This window comes from Manis javanica, chromosome 3 (genome assembly GCF_040802235.1).
Source record: "Manis javanica isolate MJ-LG chromosome 3, MJ_LKY, whole genome shotgun sequence".
NCBI lineage: Eukaryota > Metazoa > Chordata > Mammalia > Pholidota > Manidae > Manis > Manis javanica.
The window spans coordinates 67,542,944-67,564,811 of NC_133158.1; the positions used below are offsets into that span (position 1 = coordinate 67,542,944).

The 21,868-nt window shown below is 36.8% G+C and overlaps 2 protein-coding genes across 5 annotated transcripts in view; one reads left to right on the top strand and one right to left on the bottom strand.

Moving 5' to 3' along the window:
• Positions 1-21,868, bottom strand: part of GTPBP8 (GTP binding protein 8) — a 44,873-nt gene that overhangs the window by 16,928 nt on the left and 6,077 nt on the right. Inside the window, exons 5-7 of one of the 3 annotated variants that reach the window (XM_037017648.2) lie at positions 21,196-21,314; positions 17,475-17,519; positions 16,349-16,712 (exon numbers count right to left, since the gene is read on the bottom strand). In XM_037017648.2, the coding sequence (XP_036873543.1) occupies positions 17,498-17,519; positions 21,196-21,314 (141 nt within the window). In that variant the 3' untranslated portion in view covers positions 16,349-16,712; positions 17,475-17,497. Of the gene's footprint in view, positions 1-16,348; positions 16,713-17,474; positions 17,520-21,195; positions 21,315-21,868 lie in introns of those variants that run through there. The other 2 variants (XM_017666466.3, XM_017666465.3) reach the window with 2 other exon arrangements.
• RMP64 (ribonuclease MRP subunit p64) lies at positions 538-13,592 on the top strand. 2 transcript variants are annotated; one of them, XM_017666464.3, is made up of 9 exons: positions 538-726; positions 2,163-2,317; positions 3,361-3,437; positions 3,821-3,952; positions 4,359-4,436; positions 5,345-5,706; positions 6,010-6,071; positions 10,001-10,257; positions 12,438-13,592. In XM_017666464.3, exons 1-9 carry the CDS (start codon positions 624-626, stop codon positions 12,880-12,882), a joined length of 1,671 nt encoding a protein of 556 aa, XP_017521953.2. In that variant the 5' UTR covers positions 538-623; the 3' UTR covers positions 12,883-13,592. The 2 variants fall into 2 exon arrangements, with proteins under 2 accessions (XP_017521953.2, XP_073087782.1); XM_073231681.1 differs by lacking the exons at positions 538-726; positions 3,361-3,437 and having other exon boundaries at positions 2,179-2,317.

Sequence of the window (21,868 nt, forward strand, 5' to 3'; positions counted from 1 at the left end):
CCGGGATAGGATGTTCTGGAAGAATTGCCCAGAGGTGATGACACCAGAGCTGAGGGGGACTGTGTTTCAGTGGGTGGTCCAGATAGAGGAAGGAGTTTGGGCAAGGGCACCCACAGAAAGCATAAAAGTTTCCATGAGCAATGCTATCTGTTTTAAACAGCAGAAATAAAACCAGCAATACTAATTCTGGTAAGAGTAAATACCTGTGTGCCAGGCACAGTTCTAAAGCACTGTACAACTCTGTGATGTAGACGCTATTATCATTTTCATTTTACCCACAGGGATACAAAGGTTTGAAGAAATTAACTTTCCTGAGATCACAGAGCTAGCAAAATACAGGGCTAGAATTAGAACCTTGGTAGCCTGCTTCCAAAATCCACTAACTGCCCAATACGTAACAGTACACCCCTCTCCGAAGCGGCAGGTTTGGGGGCCCGGGTCTGGACGGTCACCGGGGCCCCTCGCCGGACGCAGCGCTCTGCCCCAGATCCCGAGAAAGCCCCGCCCCGCCCCGGCCCCGCCCTTTCCTCGCCACCGCCTCCTCCCCGTTTCTATCCCCTTCTCGGTCGCTCCACTTGCGCTCGCTCCGCTCCGCCTTTCCAGTCCTCCCCCCGCCTCCCAAGATGGCTGCGGGGCTGCCGGGCCCGGAGCCGTGGAACCGCGTGAGGATCCCGAAGGCGGGGAGCCGCAGCGCCCTGACGGTCCAGGACCCCGGCGCGGCCCTGGGTGAGCGAGGCGGCGGCCATGCGGCGGGTGCTTCCGGCGGGGCTCCAGCCCGCGCGGCGCCGGCCCGCGGGGCGGGACTTCCTGGGACTCCCGGGGCCCCGGGGTTTGCTGCCGCGTCTTCGCGGTCTCTCGTTGACCCCACTATGGGTGGCTCAGGGGAAAGTGCTGCCTGGGAACCCTGGGCTCACTCCCCTGGCAGCCGTGTTACCCTTCAGTCTGCCCCCGACCTTTGCCTCCACGAAACTGGAGGGCGTCACTTAGAACACTGGCTTAAATCGCAATCTTCCCGGTATCTGTAAAACGGGGTCAGGCCTACCCATCAGCGGTTGTTGGGAGAATCTAATAATGTCATTTAGGGGAGAGTGCTGTTTAAGCGTTTTACCAATTTATCATGGTATTGCCGTTTTTAGGCAGTAGGGAGTAGTAATTAGGAGTTTGGCGCAGGAGCCAGATTGCCTGGGTTTGACTCCTGGGCTGCATGGAGCTGGGCAGGGCAGGTGGGGGTGTCGTTATTTAACCTTGTTGTGCCTCAGCTCATTTTCAAATGGGGATAAAAATAGTACCTCATAGGGCTGTTTGGGGGAATGAAAGAGTTAATGTTATAGGTAAAGCATTTAGAACAGGGCCTGATTAAGTAAACACTCAAATGGTAGTTACTATTACTTATAACCTATCTAATCATGACTTCCTCCTCCCCATCCAACCATTATACAGAGTTTACAGATAATCATCCCTCTGCCTGTATTAAACATTACTTAACAGAATTCCTATTAGGTATGGAAATTCACCAACTCCTCAACTCGAAGGCAGCCTATTCTGGTTTCAGATGGTTGGGACAAAGGAAAAGTTCTCCATGTTATGTAGAAATCTGCCTTTGTTTTACTTATATCTAGGATGCTAGTGTTATCCTTCGAGCCACAGAGAACACATGAACTCCATCTTCTTAACAGCTTTTCAGATTATAAAGCTGTTTTGAGCACACCCTGCTGAGTCAGCATTCGTTAAATAATGTAATTTACAGTTGTCATGGTGTTTTTTTTCTGAACATAAAGTGGTACCCAACACTTTACCTTTGCTTTCAAGAGTATGAGTTTATCCATTCGCCTTATGTGCATAACAAAATGGGGGATTTAGAAGTAAGAATTAACTATCACTTGCCTCACCTTCAAGACACTTATGGTGTTAGTGTCTACCAAATGAGGACAAAGCATTCATGTGAAAGACTATTAAATCATGATGAAATGGGATGTAAAGATACACATTATTGTTTAAGAGATGTTCTCTTAATGATTTCTGTCACCATTTATATTATGTCACCATTTTCGCACTTGCTTAAAATCATTATGTTGCTAATGGTTGAGGCTAATTGTTAATTTGCTCTGATTCCTTTTTAAAGTAGAAACACTATTAAGTCTTATAAAACATCTCTGCTTTAGATCTTTGTATTGCAGCTGTAATTAAGGAGTGCTGTCTTCTTACACTGTCACTGAAGAGCCAAATCTTAGATACAGAAACAGACGTGTTATGCGCAGTTCTTTACAGCAATCACAACAGAATGGGCCGCCACAAGCCCCATTTGGCCCTTAAACAGGTAAGGAGGGTATGGTTAGTACTCAACACGTTTACTCAATGAAGATGGGAGATCACACTGCCACTTACTATTTTTTTATGGAAATTTAGTAAATTAGTTTTTAAGACAAAATTGGTTCTTCCAGCTTAGGGACTACAAAGTACAGGAGAGCCTCCTAAGCTGGGTTCCTTATATACTCATTCATTTACTTTATTAATTCTACAAGTACTTTTTATGTGCCAGGCACCACAGAACTCTTACCACAGAAAGGCTTTTACCTTTTTTTGATTTAAAAAAAAATGCTCCTGAGTGCCTATTGAATACTGTGCCTAAGTGGAGTTATAGTGATGGATGAAGCAGACAAACTATATTGCCCTAATGGAACTTCCATTATAGTTGAGAGGAGAAAGGCAGGCAAGCAGTCAGTCAAAGGTCACATGGTGAGAAGGACTATAAAGAAAAATAAAACAGGGAAGCAGGGAGTGCTGAGGGGGTGGCAGTTTCTAACTGGGCATATTTTTTTATTTTAATATTTTAATATTTTATATGTCTTATTTTTACCACTAAATTTTTAGCAACTAGAGATTGGGAAGTGTCTTAAACCATTTCTTGTCCCAGCACGTTTTGCACGTACATGTTCAAAATCCATTTGTAAAGTAAGTCGATCACTTTCCTCATTTCTGTGGCACAGACTATTGAAATTGAGTAGTTAATTTACTATCTTGTTAATTGTTTCACTATTAGAAATAATGTTGCTGCAGAAAAAGTGAATCTTTAGAATAATCTTATACTTAGTTTGGTCCCTTTTATAGCATCAGCCATATACTGGCATATAGTAAATTCTTACTCATAACCTGATTCAAGAAATTTGTTTGGCTGGATAAGTTTAAATTTTTAACCAGAAGCAACTGCTTTGGGCTATCGATTTCTTTACCCTTAAAAAGGTATTTTGTAGTAGTCACGTATTTCCATACTATGACATTTTGGATCTCTCTGCTTTCTTGGTCACATCAGTGGCCTTATCTGAATATATATGTGAATTTGAGCTGTTCTCCCCCTTTCAGGTTGAACAGTGCTTAAAACGCTTGAAAAACATGAATTTGGAGGCTTCAATTCAAGATCTGTCTGAGTTTTTTCCCAAGTAAGGATCCAGTTGCTTCGTGATGGCCTCTGTGGTGGGCCGGGAGCTCAGTGTCTTGCTGTGATCTCGCTTTGGACTTAGCACTCCTTGGTGTTGAAATATAACTAGTTATATCTTGGCTATACAGATTTTGTTTTAATAAGAGGCACCTGGTATTTGTGATAATCTCCTTCTGTTGGCCTGTGGGAGGGACTGGAGTGACACTGAAATCTGGATCCTGAGAGATTTCATTGAAATATTAGTGTCAGTAAACTTCAGTGAGTCATTATTGAGCATAACTACCTCAAACTGAGCTTAAAGCAAGTCTGCACTTGAAAACTGCTGTGTAAATAAATGCCTTGTATTTAAGAATGAAAGTAATGTACTTCTCTATTTTTGTGAAGTGAAAATCAGCCTATATCTACCAAAGCACGTGTCATCCCCAGCCAACCAGTGGTGGAATTGATGCTGATGAAGATTTTGGGAGCCAGCAAGTTGTTACTTCGCTTGTTGGACTGTTGCTGCAAGACATTTCTGTATCCTGAATCGGCTGCTTCTGAGTTGGAACTGTTTTGATATATTTAATAATATTTCTGAAAGCTAGGGGCTCCATAGAAGTTCTAACCTATGGGAGTTATTAAAATTTTGCTTCTTGACCTCCTTTTCCTAGGCACTGCCTGCTATAGTCATTAGTAGAGACTGCCTGTCCATCTAGCATGTAATGTCCTTAAGGGCACTGAAGTTAGAAATCCTTATTCTTAGAAACTAATTTAATAATGAGATGTCTAACAGTGTTTAATTACCTTAAGTTTCTGTGACTTAATCGAATCTTTTAAGGCTTTAATTCCTTCAAGAAAGTTCTACTTCTAATTTGTTTTTCTTATAAATGTAACTTACAGAATCCAAATTCCTTTGTTTTTGAACTTTAACTTGATTGTCCAGCTTGACTGTGAAACATCTAGGTTTGCAAGAATTCATTATTTTAAACCTTGTGATGATTGGGCTGGTGAGCAGGTTATGGTATGTAGTACATAACTTTGAAATCCTTCATTCCTTTTTCATCTAAGTCAGCCTAGGTTTCTCATTAGTAGTTTTCGTATTTGTTTTCCCATGGGATGCTGAAGGTACTGGAGTTCCATTTCTTGACTTGGTCAGAGTTTATCTGGGGTGGATTTGAAAGCTAAGTGTTGATGGTTATGTCAAAAGAGTAGGCTTTTAACCTGAAGCTGTATCGCCTCAGTACTAATCAGCTAAGCAAATGAATTCCTAGGATTAGCAACTGGAATAATAATAAACTGGTTGCTGTAATCATATAGCATCCAGCCACTTAAAATGAAGGTGTTCCTGGGCAAACTGTATTCTTTCTGCTACTAGATTTCTAATTTTAATGGCATAACTTTCCTTGTGCTTCAGATTATTTTCTTCCACCTGAACCACCACTGCTTTTTGAGGCATAGTTGATATAAAGAAAACTGGTAATAGTTGCAAACCAAAGAGACTTCCTTTGTGTCTCTCAGTATATATTATGAATTAATTTGATGGATAATTGGAGTTGGAATCTGTTCATATTTGTAAGGAAACCTGTTTTGGGCCATTTTAAACAACTGGGTGGGATGCCACCAATTTGAAATGAAAACTGGGAAAAAAAATTTTCTGTCTTTGCAAGGATTAGAAACCTTGCTTTGATGTATTAATGTGGATATCTCAGGTACTATTTCCAATCATTTTTTTTATTCTGCTTATTCTTAGAGGTAACAGTGTTAAAATACGTATTTTAAAATAACCAAACTTTCATTCTTTTCTATAATGAAAATAGCTTTTTCTTTTGCTGACTACAGCAATAATACATGCTTATTTTAAATAAGAAAATTAAAAAAACAAACAAACTAATTACTGGCTAATTCACGAGCTCCTATTTCTTTCTCTAGGGTTCTCTATAAAGGTGTTTTAAAAAGGCTGATTTCTTTATATAAGCCATTGTTTGGATTGCTTGAAGAGGTCTCTAGGATTCAACCACTGCCTTACTTCAAAGATTTTACCTTTCCTTCTGATATTGCTGAATTTTTAGGACAGCCCTATTTTGAACTTTTTAAGAAAAAATTGCCTACAGCTTTTGCCGCTAAAGGAGTAACCAAATTGCTGAGTAAACTGTTTTTAACAAAAGAGCAATCATCAAGGTCCAGTGAAGAAACTTCACTCAGAATTTCTGAAAAAGCTAAACAAATGAAGATCAATACACAGAATAATGTGGATCTTGGAAAGCCAGTAAAGAATAAGAAAATCTTCAGAGGTAATTTGTTTTGCGATAGCACAGACTCTCACAAAAGAAAAAGTTGAAATTACAATATAATTACGCATTTTGTAGAAAGAAATTGAGCATCTCAATTTTAACTCATATTTAGAGAGGTTTATATATATATGTATGCCAGTTTCCTAAGCTTGAATATTTAAAATTGTTGCTTCATAGTTCTTTAATTCCCTTTACTTCTTTTGTTATAGTTAGGCAGAAAATGTTGGCCACTTGCTTAAAAATTTATTGATAAGAAAATAGTATGCCTAAGTTTTTGTATTCATGTTATTTCCATCTCCACAGAACACTCATCAGAATTCGATGTAAGGGCTTTCTGCAAACAGCTGAAACACAAAGCTATGCAGGTTTGTGTTATTTTAATACAGCTTATGATTTTTGCTAGTTTTTTTTTATAAGCAAAAGTATATTTACTAGATTTCCATGACCCATATTTACCTTAAATCCAATCTAGAAATAAGAGCATGGTTTACATTAGGCAACATATTTTAAAGATGTTTCTAACAGGCAATCACATGAGCGTATCCACACTGTAGAACCTCTCTTGGCATCCTGAGATGCTTTCAAACACTGCACCGGGGAAGGCAAGACTCACTTCCAGGGCACTCTCCTTTCCATCATGCACCATAGAATGTTTTTCCACAAAAACCATGTTACTACAAGCCTGTGAACATGTCTGTCTCTGGTAAGGTAAGGAAGGAAATATGGAACTCCTACTAAGTAACAAGTGTTTACTTATACCAGGAGATAACAATTTGCTGTGGACTGCTCTGTGAGTCTAAATAGTTAATATATTGCTTCTATAAGAAAATACCAATTTAAATTTTCTGATATGATTATTAAATTTCTCATCAACATAAATTGAAGATAAAAAAAATTAAGGGGAAACAAAGTTTTTCTCATTTTCTTTTCTACTTTTATGCTTTGAAAATTCAAAATGGATATGTCGTGTAAAAGAAAATGTGAGGTACAAATTATTTCACATTTACATATTGGTAAACAAGAAAACTGTTTAAGAGTATCAGGACTTTCAAGCCAAAGTAAAACGTGCTACCACTATCCAGTCATGGCTAAATGTAAGACTACATACGGCACAGCTGGATCAGTACACTGCAAATACCTAGGAAGGTGAGGGAGACAAAATCCTAGGAGTTTTATGTGTGGAGTCAGTTTTCCAACATGGAAACCATTCCAACATTCTGGTAAATTTAGCATGACTGGGAATCAGTTTGGACCAAAATGTAAAGCAAAGTTGATGCTGTTATGTAACATCAATTTCTAGCAGATCTATGAAGACTTTTATGCAAAGTACAGTGAACCTGGCTTTCATTTGTTTCTTTCACTTTAGATTTCAAAGTAAGTCTCAAGGAATTTTTCTTTCCAATATGATAATTCAATCAACTTTAAAATGGAAAGACAACAAAAAACAGAGATGCTACTTTATAGAAATCAATGTCATGGAATAAAATATTCCCTAAAGTGGGAGTTTTACCTTAAGAACTAGAATGCTTGTTTCTGGTAAAGGATGTCATGAAAACCCCTTGGAGAAATTCTCAACAAACACTGACTTCATTTTCAGCATTTCTGATTGTCTTTCTTTGATTTACATCATTGCTCAAAAGCCAAAGAATTATGTATAACAACTATTCTCTCCTTTGGTATACAGTACTGTTTCTGAAACTTTCTATCATTTCTAATATTGTAAATGATGAAGAGGTGACCATGTAACAAGCTGTAGGCCAAGTGACTAACTGCTTTTGTTCAAGACCCAGCTTTGTGAGACTATAAACATGGTTCCTTTGTTACAAGTAGTCTCATTAATGTCTTATAAGATACTCAATGATGTCTTATCAGCCCTGGAAAAATGGCTGCTGCTCCACAACTCCAAAGAGTTATGGTGAATGGATAACAAAAATACTTCAAAATGACGAATTTAAATGGAACAGTTACAACAGGGTGTTTAAGTGGTTGAACTGCTAGAAAATGGGAAGGCAGATGGGCTTCAACTATAATACCTAGCAAGGACTGATCTGTGCAGGCTTATATGTACAGAGACAAATAGGGTTAGGCACTTAAATGTGGTTGATGAAAACCCTGGGAAGCAGTATGGGCCTATAATAATTTATACATTTTATATAAAAATGTATATGTTTATATAATTTTATATATTAATATATATTATATAATAGTAACTTACATGAAGAAATGTCATTAAGTTCTGAAAATGAGATTTTTGCTAATCTTTCGAGTAGATGCCTCTTACAAAGGACAGAAACTGAATCTGACTTGTTTTTATCTTCAGCTCTAAGGTTAGAGCCATCTTAGTTCTTGGTCAATGCTTCTGAATGACAGAGCACTCCCAAGGGATTAGGATACATTCAGTTAATAGAATTACTGAATTCTATTTCAGAATTTCTGTTTCTGTTCAAAATATTTCACTGAGAATTCTAGAATTTTAAAGAGACTCTAGGATCCAATGTAGGTGTGGATTATTCTGTAGCTTAAGAATATAGGCTTTGTAGTCAGAAACCGTTTTGAGTCCTGGCTGTTAAGTTTATTAAGTTTCTTGATCTACCCATACCTCTGTTTTCTAATAGTATGCATCTCATAGGGTTATGCCAGTTTTAATGCCTGTAAAGTGTTCAGCAAAGTCTGGAGTATGGTATGGTAAGCACTTAATGAGTGTGAGATGTCATTAGCTACTTTCATCATTGTTAAGTGTCCTACTCATCCTTTACCTTTAGTCTTCTATTTCTGTCTGTCAGGGGTCCAGCTTTAACACGATTCCCTGCCTTAGTGCCTGTGAATTCTGTTTGTTCTGTAGCTAACAAAAGATAAGTACATCAGTGTGACCCTCTTTCATCTGGTAACTACTTGATTTCTGATACCCTCTGTCTTCTGAGAATTGTTTTCTTCTGGTTTCCTTCATGGGTTACTTCTTCCATTCTATTTAAGAATTCTTAATCATTTCCAGTAAGAGTACTTGGACATTTACAGGATTTCAGCTTGCCTTTATATTCTGTCCAATTCCTGAGTCCCAAAGGGAGGAATAATAAAGTAATAATAATAGCCCATAAGAATATTGGATTTACTTTTTGCCATGCACTGTTCAAATGCTTTACATATATTAATTCACATAATCTTTGCAAAAGCCCTGTGAGATAAGTGCTGTTATTGTTGTTTCATTATTTCAGATGAGAAAATTGAGGTATAGAAATGACAAGAAACTTGCTCAGGCTGCACAGCACATATGGGGCAGGGCTAGGATTTGAACATAGGCAGTTTAGTTTCATAGTCTTGTATTTTTATCAATACACCAGTCCCCAAAATAGTTTTTTGGCAACTTTTTCTCAAGAATTACAGCCTCTGTGACCCTTGAAATTTCTGTAGTCCATCTCCCTGTTCTAGGTCAGCTAGTTTTGAAGCTGGATGGTCAGAATCCTTCTTAGTCATGACTAATCAATACCACATTTTTAACAGTTAAAATGTGTTAATATTATGCTCAGCTTGCGTTTACATCAAACTTATCACCAACAAAGTATTGATAAGTCTCTACTTTTATATTTTCTTCTTTTTACATTCATGAGGGTAAGAAATTGGAAGAAAGTAAACTTTGAATGAAGGATGAAAGCATACCTGGTAGGTGGCCTATTTTCATAAACCACAGAAGCTGGTATAATTCCAACTAGATACAGAAAGATGGGGTCAAAGAGACAAAGGTGCCACATCAAAATATGGTTCAGTTGGAATTAGAAATATTGCTCAGTTAACCATTTTTAACATGTTTAGCAGTCATCCTTGTGTTCATGCAGTTGCAGTAACATTTATGACCAGTCACTGAGGAGAGTGACTCAGCATAAGGAAAGAAGTGGAAAACAGGTTGTGGTAGTCCACTAGCATAGAGGAAAAGGGATTTTTGTCATCTTTTTCCCCACTAGATAGGCTTTGGCTAATATTTGATCATGTAGTTTATTCTTATGTATAGGTTAAACAGATATAGTTATGTGTTAGAATATTTATGTTAAGTACAACTGAATTCAGCCACTGATCTATTGTAGCACAGAGGGAAAAAAAAATCTTTTAGTTAGGAGCAGCGGATAAAAAAATTGTTTTAAAACAAAAGAAAAGTACAGTGAGCTAAAAAAAGTTTCCTCCTTTAAAAAAGACAAGATTTTCTAATTTTGATAGTCTGAGTCAATTCTTCTCTGTTTCTCTGACTTTTTTCCAAGTCAGGAACAAATCCAGTATATTTTTCTCTCATTTTTCCATATTTCAGGAGACCAGCTTTGAATTCAAATGTTCTCAATCTAAACTAAAGGCAATGAAATCTTCTCAGAAAGTGATAGGAACTCACTGTGCCAAACGTTTTATGCAAAGGATCCGAGAGGCTAAGACTTTCATTCAACTTTCTGAAAAAATCCAAATGCTGATTCTGTGGTGCAGGAGCAAAAAACTCAAGGCTCAGGTCACTTATCTGGGTAACAAACTTCTTAAAAGTAACCGGCTTAAACATGTGGAAGCTCAAGGCTGTAGGTAGGTATATTAAGAAAATTCCTTGTTCTGTTGTCATTTAGGGTGAAACTTCATATGTTCAAGTTAGCTTTCTTTAAAATGGGATGTCCAGTAGCCCTAGGGGGTGCTGAACATGGGCTCTAGTCAAACTGTTTTGTTTGCTGCTTTTGCTGGGCAAACTTTATCATTGGGAGGAAGAAAGTGAACTTGGTTAATTGGATTTATTAATTTATACTCTTCACCATTCCATCTGGTCATTCAGAAAGCATTAGGATGTCTGTGGCATGCTAATCCTGGGGATACAGTCATACACAAGACAGACAACCTCACGGAGCTCTAGCTGTAGTAGGTGAGACAGCCATCTTGCCCACAGCTTCAGTGCAGTGGGGGAGGGTGTGAGAGTGAAGCAGGAGGCACCTGCCTCCTCCGAGGGCACACACTGGACCAGGGTCAGGCAGTGTTCACTCACAGGCTCTCCATGTAACTTCTTCCTTTTCCTGTGGTTCTTAATATTCACAGAACTACTTAAGGATGGTTAGTGAGCCAGTCCTGCTTGAAGCAATACATGGAGTTAGATACTTTAGGGTTTTATGTTTTTATTGAAAAAACAACAGATGCCCATGGTAACAACTTTAGACACAAATGGCTATAGAATCCTTATTCCTTCTTCATAGAATAATCATTGTGAATGTTTTTTTATGTATCCTTCAATAAATTTTCTGCATCTACCATTCTTATCTACAGTTACAGACATGTATCTATTAAGGGCTTTCTAATGATTCCCATGTATGAATCCCTTGAGCTGTCCTAACATTTGCTAAATTTTCTTCTAAAACTTATGGAAAAGATATTCCTATTTTAATTAAAAAATTGATATATAGTGAGGGTTTTGTAACAGCTCTATGGGAGAATTTGCTAAGTGTTACTAAGGAATGCACTGCTGGAAGGGATTTTTACATTGGGGTTTCCTAAAGGCTGGTAACCATCAAAAAGGTTTCTATTCTACAGTGGAAATTCAGCCTGAGATAGAGCTGTTCTGTTCAAGCTTGGGTTTAAAGTCAAGGGTAGGTGAGGCAGAGATGAAGATAATTAAAAGTTAATGAGAAGGGTAACAAACTGATGTTTACTTGGTTAAACCATTATTCTATACCCGACAAAAATAGGCTCTTTCAATAGTGCCCTGTATTGCTGTTTCAGCAATGAGTTATATTTGTAATACATTTTAAATGTACTCAATATCCACAGTAACTTTAAGGTAGGCAGTTATTTTTCCCATTTTATAGATGAGGGAATAGAGGATTTTGCTCAGGGTGTTCTGGAGATCTAGAACTTCAGATCCTCTGATTCTGTTTTCATTCTTTCTGTTTCCATTTCAATTGGGGGGCATACACCTGTCCTCTCTCCACTTAAAATCACCACACAGAGAAAGATAAGAAAATGGTTTGGAAAAAGAGATCATGAATTACTACAGTATAGTGGAACTTCAAAGTTCTATGTTTGTTTAAAAAGGAAGAGGAGTGGTTGGGGAATAGTAATTATAGACCCATGCTAATCTTTTGAAATCTTATCATAAACATTGAGGCAGTTAGGAAGGCACTGATGGACCCTGTGGCATTGTACCCTATTCAGAAGAAGTACCTAAAATCATAAGCTGAGTTCTTTATTCCCAAACTTCAAGATGACATATGAATCATAATTAGAAGAGCTCAAAGCTGTCAGTCTATGCCAGAAGCCCTCGCTTCTCATCCTTATATAAACTCCCTCTTCAGTTTTATTCCTATTGCCTGGTACAACACGAAGTCATTATCCAGACGTGGATTAATACATACTGGCAGATTTTTCTATTTGTGATACATCCTTTCCCCAGTTTTACTACTACATTATGAACAGATAAGCAGATTAGCAGGGAAAAGCTGTGATGCTAAAATATGGAGTTGTTTCACCATTCTGCTACCTTGCTGGAAGTGTAGGATGACACATTTGCCTACAACCTGAATCAGGGAAGTTGTGCTCAGAAAACATGTGGGTCAAAGCTTCTGTTTCCTTATTTTTGTTATGGTTCTGGGGTTGTACATAGGTATAGGACTTGTAGAGAAATTGTATACATTTCTGTTAGAAGTTGGTGAAAAGAAGACAAAAGGTTTTGAGAATGTTCTCATGCATCTTAACAATCTCTGATTTTTCCTCTCTCTGTCCTTTAGTTTGCCAAAGAAACTAGAGAGCATAAAAACATCAATTTGCAACTGCCTTCTTCGTGGCTCAGGTATCAAAACTTCAAAGCATCATATGAGACAAAGGAGATCACAGAAAAAATTTTTACTGAAGCAGAGGAAATCACAGAGAAAGTTGCAGTCAGGTCTTTTAAAGGAAATTCAGCAGTCCCCTCAAGGGACTCTGAGTGCTACAGATGAACCACACCATGTGGTTCGTAGACCTGATTGCTACCCTAACAATAAGCAACTCTTGAGTAGCAGTATTTCAAAACCTGTCATACAAACTAAGGAGAAACAAATTCATGAACGTCGTACAGAAGGCAAAGGAAATGAAACTGATTCATCGACAATGCAAACAAACACACACAACACATCAGGAATTATTAGGGAGACAGATGACATTGATGATATTTTTGCTTTAATAGGAGTTTAGAATCTCATATGTGAGACTTCTAAGTGTTTAATAGACTGGTCCAGTGTTCTGCTGTTGGAATTACTGAGATCTGGAAAGATCTGGAAATACTACTTGAACTCAGGAGCTGCTTTAGTGCAATATTATCTAGCATTTCATTTCAGTTCATGTTTGTAAGAGCTTTGTGTTACTTAATTGACAAGTATTTGACTATTAGTCAAATTCTGATTTGACTGTATGCCAGGTGTTAAGATGGAAAGTTTGTATTTTGCCCTTGAAGGAGATGTAATTCCTTGATTGAGGCTGGTAGGTCCTCGAACTGAATACCAGGGAATTAAGACCTGAATAATAAGGTTTGCAAAAACCAACTCTGTGTCCTAGGGTAAATTGGGAGCAGGGATGGGGAGTCACAAATATGCACCTAAAAGGTCACTGGCCTTATTGGCTAAATTGTGGGTAAGTCCACCTCTGAACACCAAAGTTTGTAGCTTGTAATGGTTGTGCTCTCGTTTACATACTGGAATTGGTCACCAAAGGGACTTAAGTTTTGCCACTAATTGTGTTACCGGGGCGTGGTTACAACTTTTATTTCACTTCATCTGTTTATGTTATCTCATGGGGTCATATTAAAATGTGTTTGGAGTTCTCCATAAATTTGTGGGTTTTTTTTTTTTTTTTAGTTTATTTATTTGGGTGCAGATTGATTCCAAATAAATTTTCTTCAAAAAGGATATACAGTGCCTTGTGGTTATACATAAAATAAATAGGGTAATAAAGTAGAAACAGGTGAGAAACTTAAGCGAAAAAATAAAGCTAGGAGGTGCAATTAGACTCAGGAATGAGGCTGACTATAAATTTTAATTTGGTGCTAATACTGTCATCTGATACTTGTATAACTGTTCCAAGAGGGTAGTCATTTATTTTCAAATAATGATGTGAAGTTTGAAGTCTTTTTCAGATGTTCTAGCTAATGAGTTAGGTTAATGAGGTTTTATTTGTTAACTAGGATGTAGCCTTAACTTTTATGCTATAGACAGATTTATAGGAAAATAAAACAGTGCGTTAGTATATCATTTTCTTCAGCTGTCCTATCATTTTATTTCCTGTTATCTGATCTTGTTCTTTCCCTCTGTGCTTTCTGCACATTTTCCCACTTATCTATACCAGTAGCTCTAAAAATTTAGGCTATTTTTAGAATCAACTGGTGGGTTTAAAAATTCAAATTCCCCGATCCTTCAGATGAAACTGATAAACACAACCAGGGGATGGGGACAGAAGCCTCAGTTTTAACAAGAAGCCCAGGTGGTATGATGCAAGCAGCCCCCAGTGCAGAGTTAGATACACTGGTTTAGCTTTCTTTCCTGAAGCTTCGCTAATCATTCTGGTTTAGCTAACTTAATATATTAAGTTATTAATATAACTATAATAAATATAACACAATTTTATTTCCCCAAGCTTCCAAGTGATAGTAGCTACTTAGTGCCTTAATACATGGTTAATACCAAGGAGGTCTCATTCATGACAAGTCTAGAAATATCCATTAACTAAGATTTAAGGTCTAGACTTGCTTCTGCTTTTATTTGCACATGACTCCACTGAACTAGTCAATTTCCCTGGGCTTAGGTTCCTTCCTCTGAAGTGGCATATTGTTTAAGAATCAGAATAAACTTTTACAGTTGAAAGAGACTTTGTGGAGATTATTCCTCATTCAGAAAAACCAGAGTGGTTCAGTGAGTTTTCTAAGAAGGTAAAATTTTAAAGGTTGGATTGGACTAAGCCAATCATTTTTTTTCTACTGGAGTTAGAGTTAGTTTCTTGAACCCCTTTTCCCATCTCCTGTACAACTCCAGGAAAAACAGTAAATATCTTTTTACATTGTATGTCCACAAAATAATTTTTACATATTTATAAGAAATATAGTATTCTATATTATTTTTCCAAATTTTAATGTTTTAAATTTTAAAAGTGAAATCATATCATAACTTACCTAGTAAATTAGAAACTACTGTCATTCTAGTGAATACCAATTTCATCATTTCTGGTGGATTAGAACATTCTGGTCATTTAGAAGAGCAGTGTGGTGAGATGTCCCATATGTCACTTCAAATCCTTTTGGCCTTCTTACTGCAGCTGCTAATGTGGCATCTGGACAACTACACTTCCCTTCTGCTCCAGGGACCTCTCACGTCCTGCCTCCTGGTTTCTGACACAGTGCAGGAACTGCTTAGCACCAGGGCATGTACAACTTGGAGGGATATGGGGCAGCCCTCTCCCCTTTTCAAAGACAAGTGAGAGGCACATTTCATAATACTCCTCAGAAGGTCCCTCAAGCACTAGTAGTGCCTGTGGTGTCTCACTCAATGCATCCTTGATTGGCTTTCCTTCTTTCTGTTTCATTACTCCTGTTGCCTGGGATCACTCCCCAAATCAACTACCACATGCAAGCTTTTGTCTCAGGCTTTGCTTTTAAGAGAACCAATACTAAGATAAGCAGTAAAGTAACACTAGGAGGAAGATGACTTCCAAGATAATTCTACTGTCACCATATATTTTGTGAATGCCTATGTAAAAAATCTAGCTATAAAACTGCTGGTTAAAATAGACCAGTGTTATTAAATATAAAACAACTGAAAATAAATTAAAAATTGAATTTTCTAAAAAACTACATAGGTTTTTTTTAATAAAGCCTTCATTTTTTTCTCCAGTGCAACTGCTATAACCTCTTTAACATTTAGCTTCACTTTGAAAAGCTAAGCCACTTACATGAATAGCTTAGCATCTTAACAATCTTTTCCTTGAACTTTAATTCAAAGTAACACTTTATTTTTCCATTCTGAATCTTCATGTATCAATTCTAAACTGTCCCATCAACTTTTTTCTCTTGCCCTTTGTAGATCTGTTTTCTCACTTAATACTAGTTTTTGTTTTTTTTATCTTTCACTAAAGAAAATGTCATTTCTTCCGTGACAGGATGTTGTCTGTGATAAATCTGAGTTTTGCTGCATTCTTGGGTTGGCTTCACTCTACAAGTATGCAGATCACACTTTGGTCCTTTCCACATATAATACCATACATTTCACAGCTTGTGAGGTTGGAGTTACAAATGAAGTGCAGAGAAATCAATTTGCCCAAGGTCCAACATACAGTAAATACTAGAACTGGAACTTGAATTCTGGTCTTCTGATTCTGAATCCTGTGTTTACCTGAAGATGACTGGCCCAGCCTGAAATGACTTGTGTTTCCAGCGTGGACTGAATAGAATTTCATTGAGAATAATTTTTGTTTATTCAAATAAGGACTCGGGAAAAAAGTTAAATGATAGGCATACAAAGGGGCATTTATATTTATCTTCAGCCTCCCTATCAGTGCTTAACAGAGGAGTAAGCCCATTTTACCTGGTCTGTTTTAATATGTGGAGAAAAATACACAATAGACATTTTCTTTAAAAGACAAAAGTCCAATAAATAATATGGCAAACTCTTCTCTACCCAGTAGTAAACAGGTTCTCATTTTATGGACTTCTATATGCTTTTGTTCGTTAAACAGGAAAAACTGCTGGTAGCTGTTCTAAAAAAAACCCAGCATAATTAAATCATTTATAAACCATTTTCCCCCCAGGCACAAATTCATTCTTGTCTCAGGAAAATCCAGGTTTTACAACTGAAGTGATCCTTCTACAAGTTGCAGCTACACAATACTTAAAAAATGTTGAAAAAATTCTAGGTGTTTAAACCTAGTTAACAAAAAGAATTTTGAATGTTTAGCTAACATGGAAGTCATTAATCTTAAGGTTTCCGGTTATATTTGCTATAAAGCATCTCAACAGATGGATTCCAGAATAGGTCACAGCACTGTGAAAAGAAAAGAAAAATAATTTTCTTCCTTACATCAGAGGTAGTAACATCTGAATTCATCTAACTTAAAAACTGTTTATAAACTTGTGAGTTTCATGTTTTAATATGTCTTACCTTTCTTTTCTTCCCCCAGCCTTTTGTAGTATTAAATCTGATGATTGGCATTATTTAGTCTATTCTAAATCCTTCTAAAAATTTCACCATATCTACTATTCTTATTTCTCAAACTTTGAAGTTTTTTTAAATAATTGAGTTATCTACATACAACATTAGTTTCAAGTATACAACATAATGATTTGATATTTGTATATATTGTGAAAAGATCACCACTGTAAGTTTAGTTACTATCCTTCACCATACATAGTTGCAGTATTTTTTTCTTGCAATGAGGACTTTTAAGATCTACTCTTAGCAACTTTCAAGTATGCCATACTTATTAACTATAGTCACCATGCTATATATCTCCATGACTTAATTACTTTATAACTGGAAATTTCTATCTTTTGATCCCCTTCACCCAATTCTATTCCCCCCCTTACCTTCTGTCTCCCAGGAAACCACTGATCTCTTATCTATGAGCTTGGTTTTTTGTTTTTAAAATAACACATGTAAGTGAGATCTTACATTATTGTCTTTCTCTGTTTGACTTAAGTTCACTTAGCATAAGACCCATCCAAGTTGTCATAAATGGCCAAGATTTCATTTTTTTTCTTTATGGTTGAATAGCATTCCATTGTACGTATATATACCACTACTTACTTATTTATCCATGACTGGACCAGTTAGGTTGTTTCCATATCTTGGCTATTGAAAATAATGAAATGAACATGGCAGTGCACATATCTTTTCAAATTAGTATTTTTACTTCCTTCAGATAAACACCCACAGCAGAATTGCTGGATCATATGGTAGTTCTGTTTTTAATTTTTTTAGGACCCTCCATATTGTTTTCCATAGTGGCTGTAGCAATTTACATTCCTAACAACGAGCACGTGGGATCCCTTTTCTCCACAAGGTTGCCAACACTTGTTATTTCTTGTCTTTTTGATAATAGCCATTCTAACAGGTGGGGTTTTAATTTGCATTTCCCTGATGAGAAGTGATGCTGAGTATCTTTTTCACATATCCATTGACTTATCTGTATATCTTCTTGGGAAAAATGTCTACTCAGATCCTCCGTTCATTTTTTAATCAGACTATTACTTTGCTATTGAGTTTATGAATTCTTCATGCATTTTGAATATTAAGTGGTTATCAGATATATAATTTGATAATATTTTCTCCCATTCAGTAGGTTACCTTTTCATTTTGTTGATGGTTTCTGTGCTGAAGCTTTTTAGTCCCACCTACCCATTCTTGCTTTTGTTGCCTTTGCTTTGGAGGTCAAATTCAAAGAATCATCACCAAGACCAATGTCAAGGAGCTTACTGCCTGTTTTCCTCTAGGAGTTTTATAGTTTAAGGTATTACATTCAAGTCTTTAATACATTTTTAGTTAACTTTTTGTGTATGGTGCAAAATAATGCTCTCGTTCATTCTTTTGCATGTGGTGTCCTGTTTTCCGAGCACCATTTATTGAAGAGACTGTCCTTTCCCCATAATATATTCCTGGCTCTTTTGTCATAAATTAATTGACAATATGGCAGAAAATATCTTTGGTGGCTTTATTTCTGGGCTGTCTATTCTGGTCCATTACTCTTTGTGTTTGTTTTTATGCAATACTATACTGTTTTGATCCTATAATTTTGTAATATAGTTTGTAATGAAGGCGTGTGATGCCTCTAGCTTTGTTGTTCTTTCTTAAGATTGCTTTGGCTATTCAGGATGTTCTGTGGTTCTATACAAATTTTAGGACTGTTTGTTTCACTTTTGTGAATAGTGCCATTGGAATACCTTCTATTTTGCTTTTTATTTCCAGACTGAAAGTTCTGGTATCTTTTAGTTCTTTTTAGTTCTTTTTGTTACAAAACTCAATTACCTTGGCAATTTAGACCTTTTCATGAGTCTTTTAAATCATTGTCACCATTATTGTACCTATTATTTATCTGTCTTACTACAGCCATATTTATCCAGTCATCCTTTTGTCAGCATAGGAGTGACCACATGGTTTCTCAGGATACATGGACTTTTATGGATACACTATGACTTGTATGGTTACAGGTATGGTGTACACCTGTATATAAAACAGGTAAAATATCTTCTGTTGTATTGCCAATTCCCTTGATAAAGACTTGTGGACCAAAGTGCTTGCTTGAGAACAGCCCGTGATTCTTGGGTTACTGAAGTTATACATTTATAGTTTGAAGGAGAGATCCAAATGGATAGGCCACATGCTCTGACACTTTGAACTCATTTGCAGTATTTCTGTTAACTCATGATTTTCTTTGTTCTTAGAGTCAGTGCTCTTTTTGCTTGCAATTTCACTACACAGAAAACCATAGAAGCAATTACACTGCTTACTTATATATTTCTTCCATGCCATTTATAAAAAACAGACTGACCCCAGCAGCTATCTTCAGGGGACTTTCAACATTTATACTTCTCTACTCAGCTGGGGCAGAGTTCAGACATGAAGGTTAGCACTTAACTTTTGCTTTCTATAGACTTAAAGGCCAAACTTTGCTGGATTACACTTCTGCCTTTCTCCATACAGGAAGAGAGGGAAATAAAACCTGACTTATTTTATAATAATTATTCTTTGAATAGGTCAATCTCCTTTCTGGAAGGATGGACTGGGAAATGGTCATCTAAGTCAAAGGAAGGAATATATATAAATACTTTCTAAACTGGGTTTTGAGAACTACTGAGGACAGCCTGCCAACTTCCTCTTATGTGGTCACAGTGGGATAGTGAACTTTCAAGTTCTTGAAAGCCAGCAGGATGCTGTGTCCCAGTTCTTTGACTATGAGTGCTCTGTGGTTTCTGCAGTGCCTGGTCACCTACAGTGAGTACACCTACAGTGAGTACAGTGGCAGCAGCAGTTCCAGGGTCATTGGTAGAGAATGCTGGCGTATCTAAGAAGGGAATGCCTCTAAAAAGGACTGGAAACCTGGCAGTCTGGGTTATTCACCTGACCTTGCCATTTACTGACTATTTCACCTTTGGCAAGGAAGGAAACTAACATTTATTATATAGCTAATGTGAGTATATCAGTCACAATATATTTTATTTAATCCTTCTAGCAATCACATCTTTACTACAGAGAAAAACAGACTCAGAAAATGAAATTAGTTGCTTTAAAATTCACAGCCAACAAGTTGAATAACCATGCAAAACTACAGATGTCTGACCCTAAGGCCAGGCTCTTGCTGTTCCAGAAATACCTCTCTGCAATTCACTTCACTTCTTTGACTTGTAACCACATCTGTGAGATGGGGTATGTTTACTGCGAAGATCAATTAAGTGTTTTGAATGATGTATGACATTACCTTCTCCAAAGCCATCTGTTTTCAGATAGCTGTAGTTCTAAATGTCAAGCCACAGTCTAACTTGATTGGTCTGATGCAGATGGCTCATAGTAGTGTGGAACTATTGCTGGATCATTCGCTTTTTTTGGACATTCTAATCCTATTCATGTAGATCAAGAAAAATACTCAGTTTTTCCCCCAATCCCATTATATCGTCAATTCAAATTCAGCTTATAGTCAACTGAAACTTAAAATTTCAAATGAATAGCGTAAGTACTTGAATGTAAGTTGAAGAAGAAGAGCATTTTTGTAGGAGTGAATGAAGAGGGATTTTGACAGTCATGTTCATTATTACAAACAACTTAAATGTGATCTAGACTGGTACGATCTGAAATGACTGCCTACGGGACAGTTTCATATACAACTAAGTGTGACTTAGTAATATTATTCTCTCATAGAAACCACTATGGTACCTTTCACAAAGAAATTAAAGAAAATTAGAAAGGAGTGGCACTGTATCTCTGCTACAGTATAGGTTACTTACTGTACCCAGTTATACACTGTAAGTACAAACTCGTGTTTTGTTTCCAAACCCATCTAATGTCTCAAAACTTGCTAGTTCAGGAAATAAGCATTCTGTGTGCAACCAGTGCTTAATTCTAATGTATATGAAGTATTTCTTTACACCTGGTCAAAGGAAAATTTTTATCTCTTACAGCCTGAATGCATATTCTACCATAAGCTGGTTTTCTTTCAAAGTGAGAAAGGGATGGCTGTTCAGCTGATTTTAAAAAAGTAAAAAGTTTTTACTTCTGTTGTGGTCTAGGGTTGAGCTAGGCTGAGCTGAAAAAAGAATGAAAATAGCTACATGGAAGATCCACTAAAAATAGGCAGAAAGAAGACAGAATAGAGAGAAGAAAAAATAAAAGTGCTGATGGGTGTGACAATAAATCATAGCTAAGTGAACAGTCTTCCAAACTCCTCTAATTTTAAATGACACCTCAATTTAAGAAACACGGACTTAATACTAAAGGTTGTTAGTACATAAAGATACAGAAACAGTTCATCCCTTACCTTACAGGAAACAACTGAGGAAAACATCCTTGGGTTTTAGTGTCAACAAATTTCTGGATCTGAAGCACCTGTTTCAAAAGATGTCCCTTGGAAGATCTGTCAATTTTTGTTAATACCATCTGTAAGAAAATAAATACTTAAGCATTAGAAATACATTTATACATTGTAGCTACAAAGGTTCAATAACAACTAGGTGACCCATGCAAATTTCTTCATCTCTCAAATTTCTCATCTATAAAATAAAAGCAATATACCCTGAAGGAGTTACTGTGAAGATTAAATGAGTTATTGTTCACAATGTATGAAGCATATACTAAGTGTTTTCTGTTTAATGGTGCTTTAATGATAATAGGGCCACAGTATCTTGGATTTGAGATAAATGAAAAGGACCCTGGAGCTCTATTTGCAGTCGCCATTTAAGCCAAATCTTCCATATGACTATTGCATATCTTGTGGTCTAAGATATATGAATTAGTGTTATTAAGCTGATCGATATTAATTGTCAAAACTTGTAATCATGTTTGATCTACAAAATGGTTCTACCTTATATGTAACAACCTGAAGGAAAAATTATAAATCAAGCTATTTGATATAGGCTGTATCCACTATAGTTATATTCCAAGTTACGTACAGTTATATTCCAAGCAAGCCTAGAATTTACTAGGCTTACTAG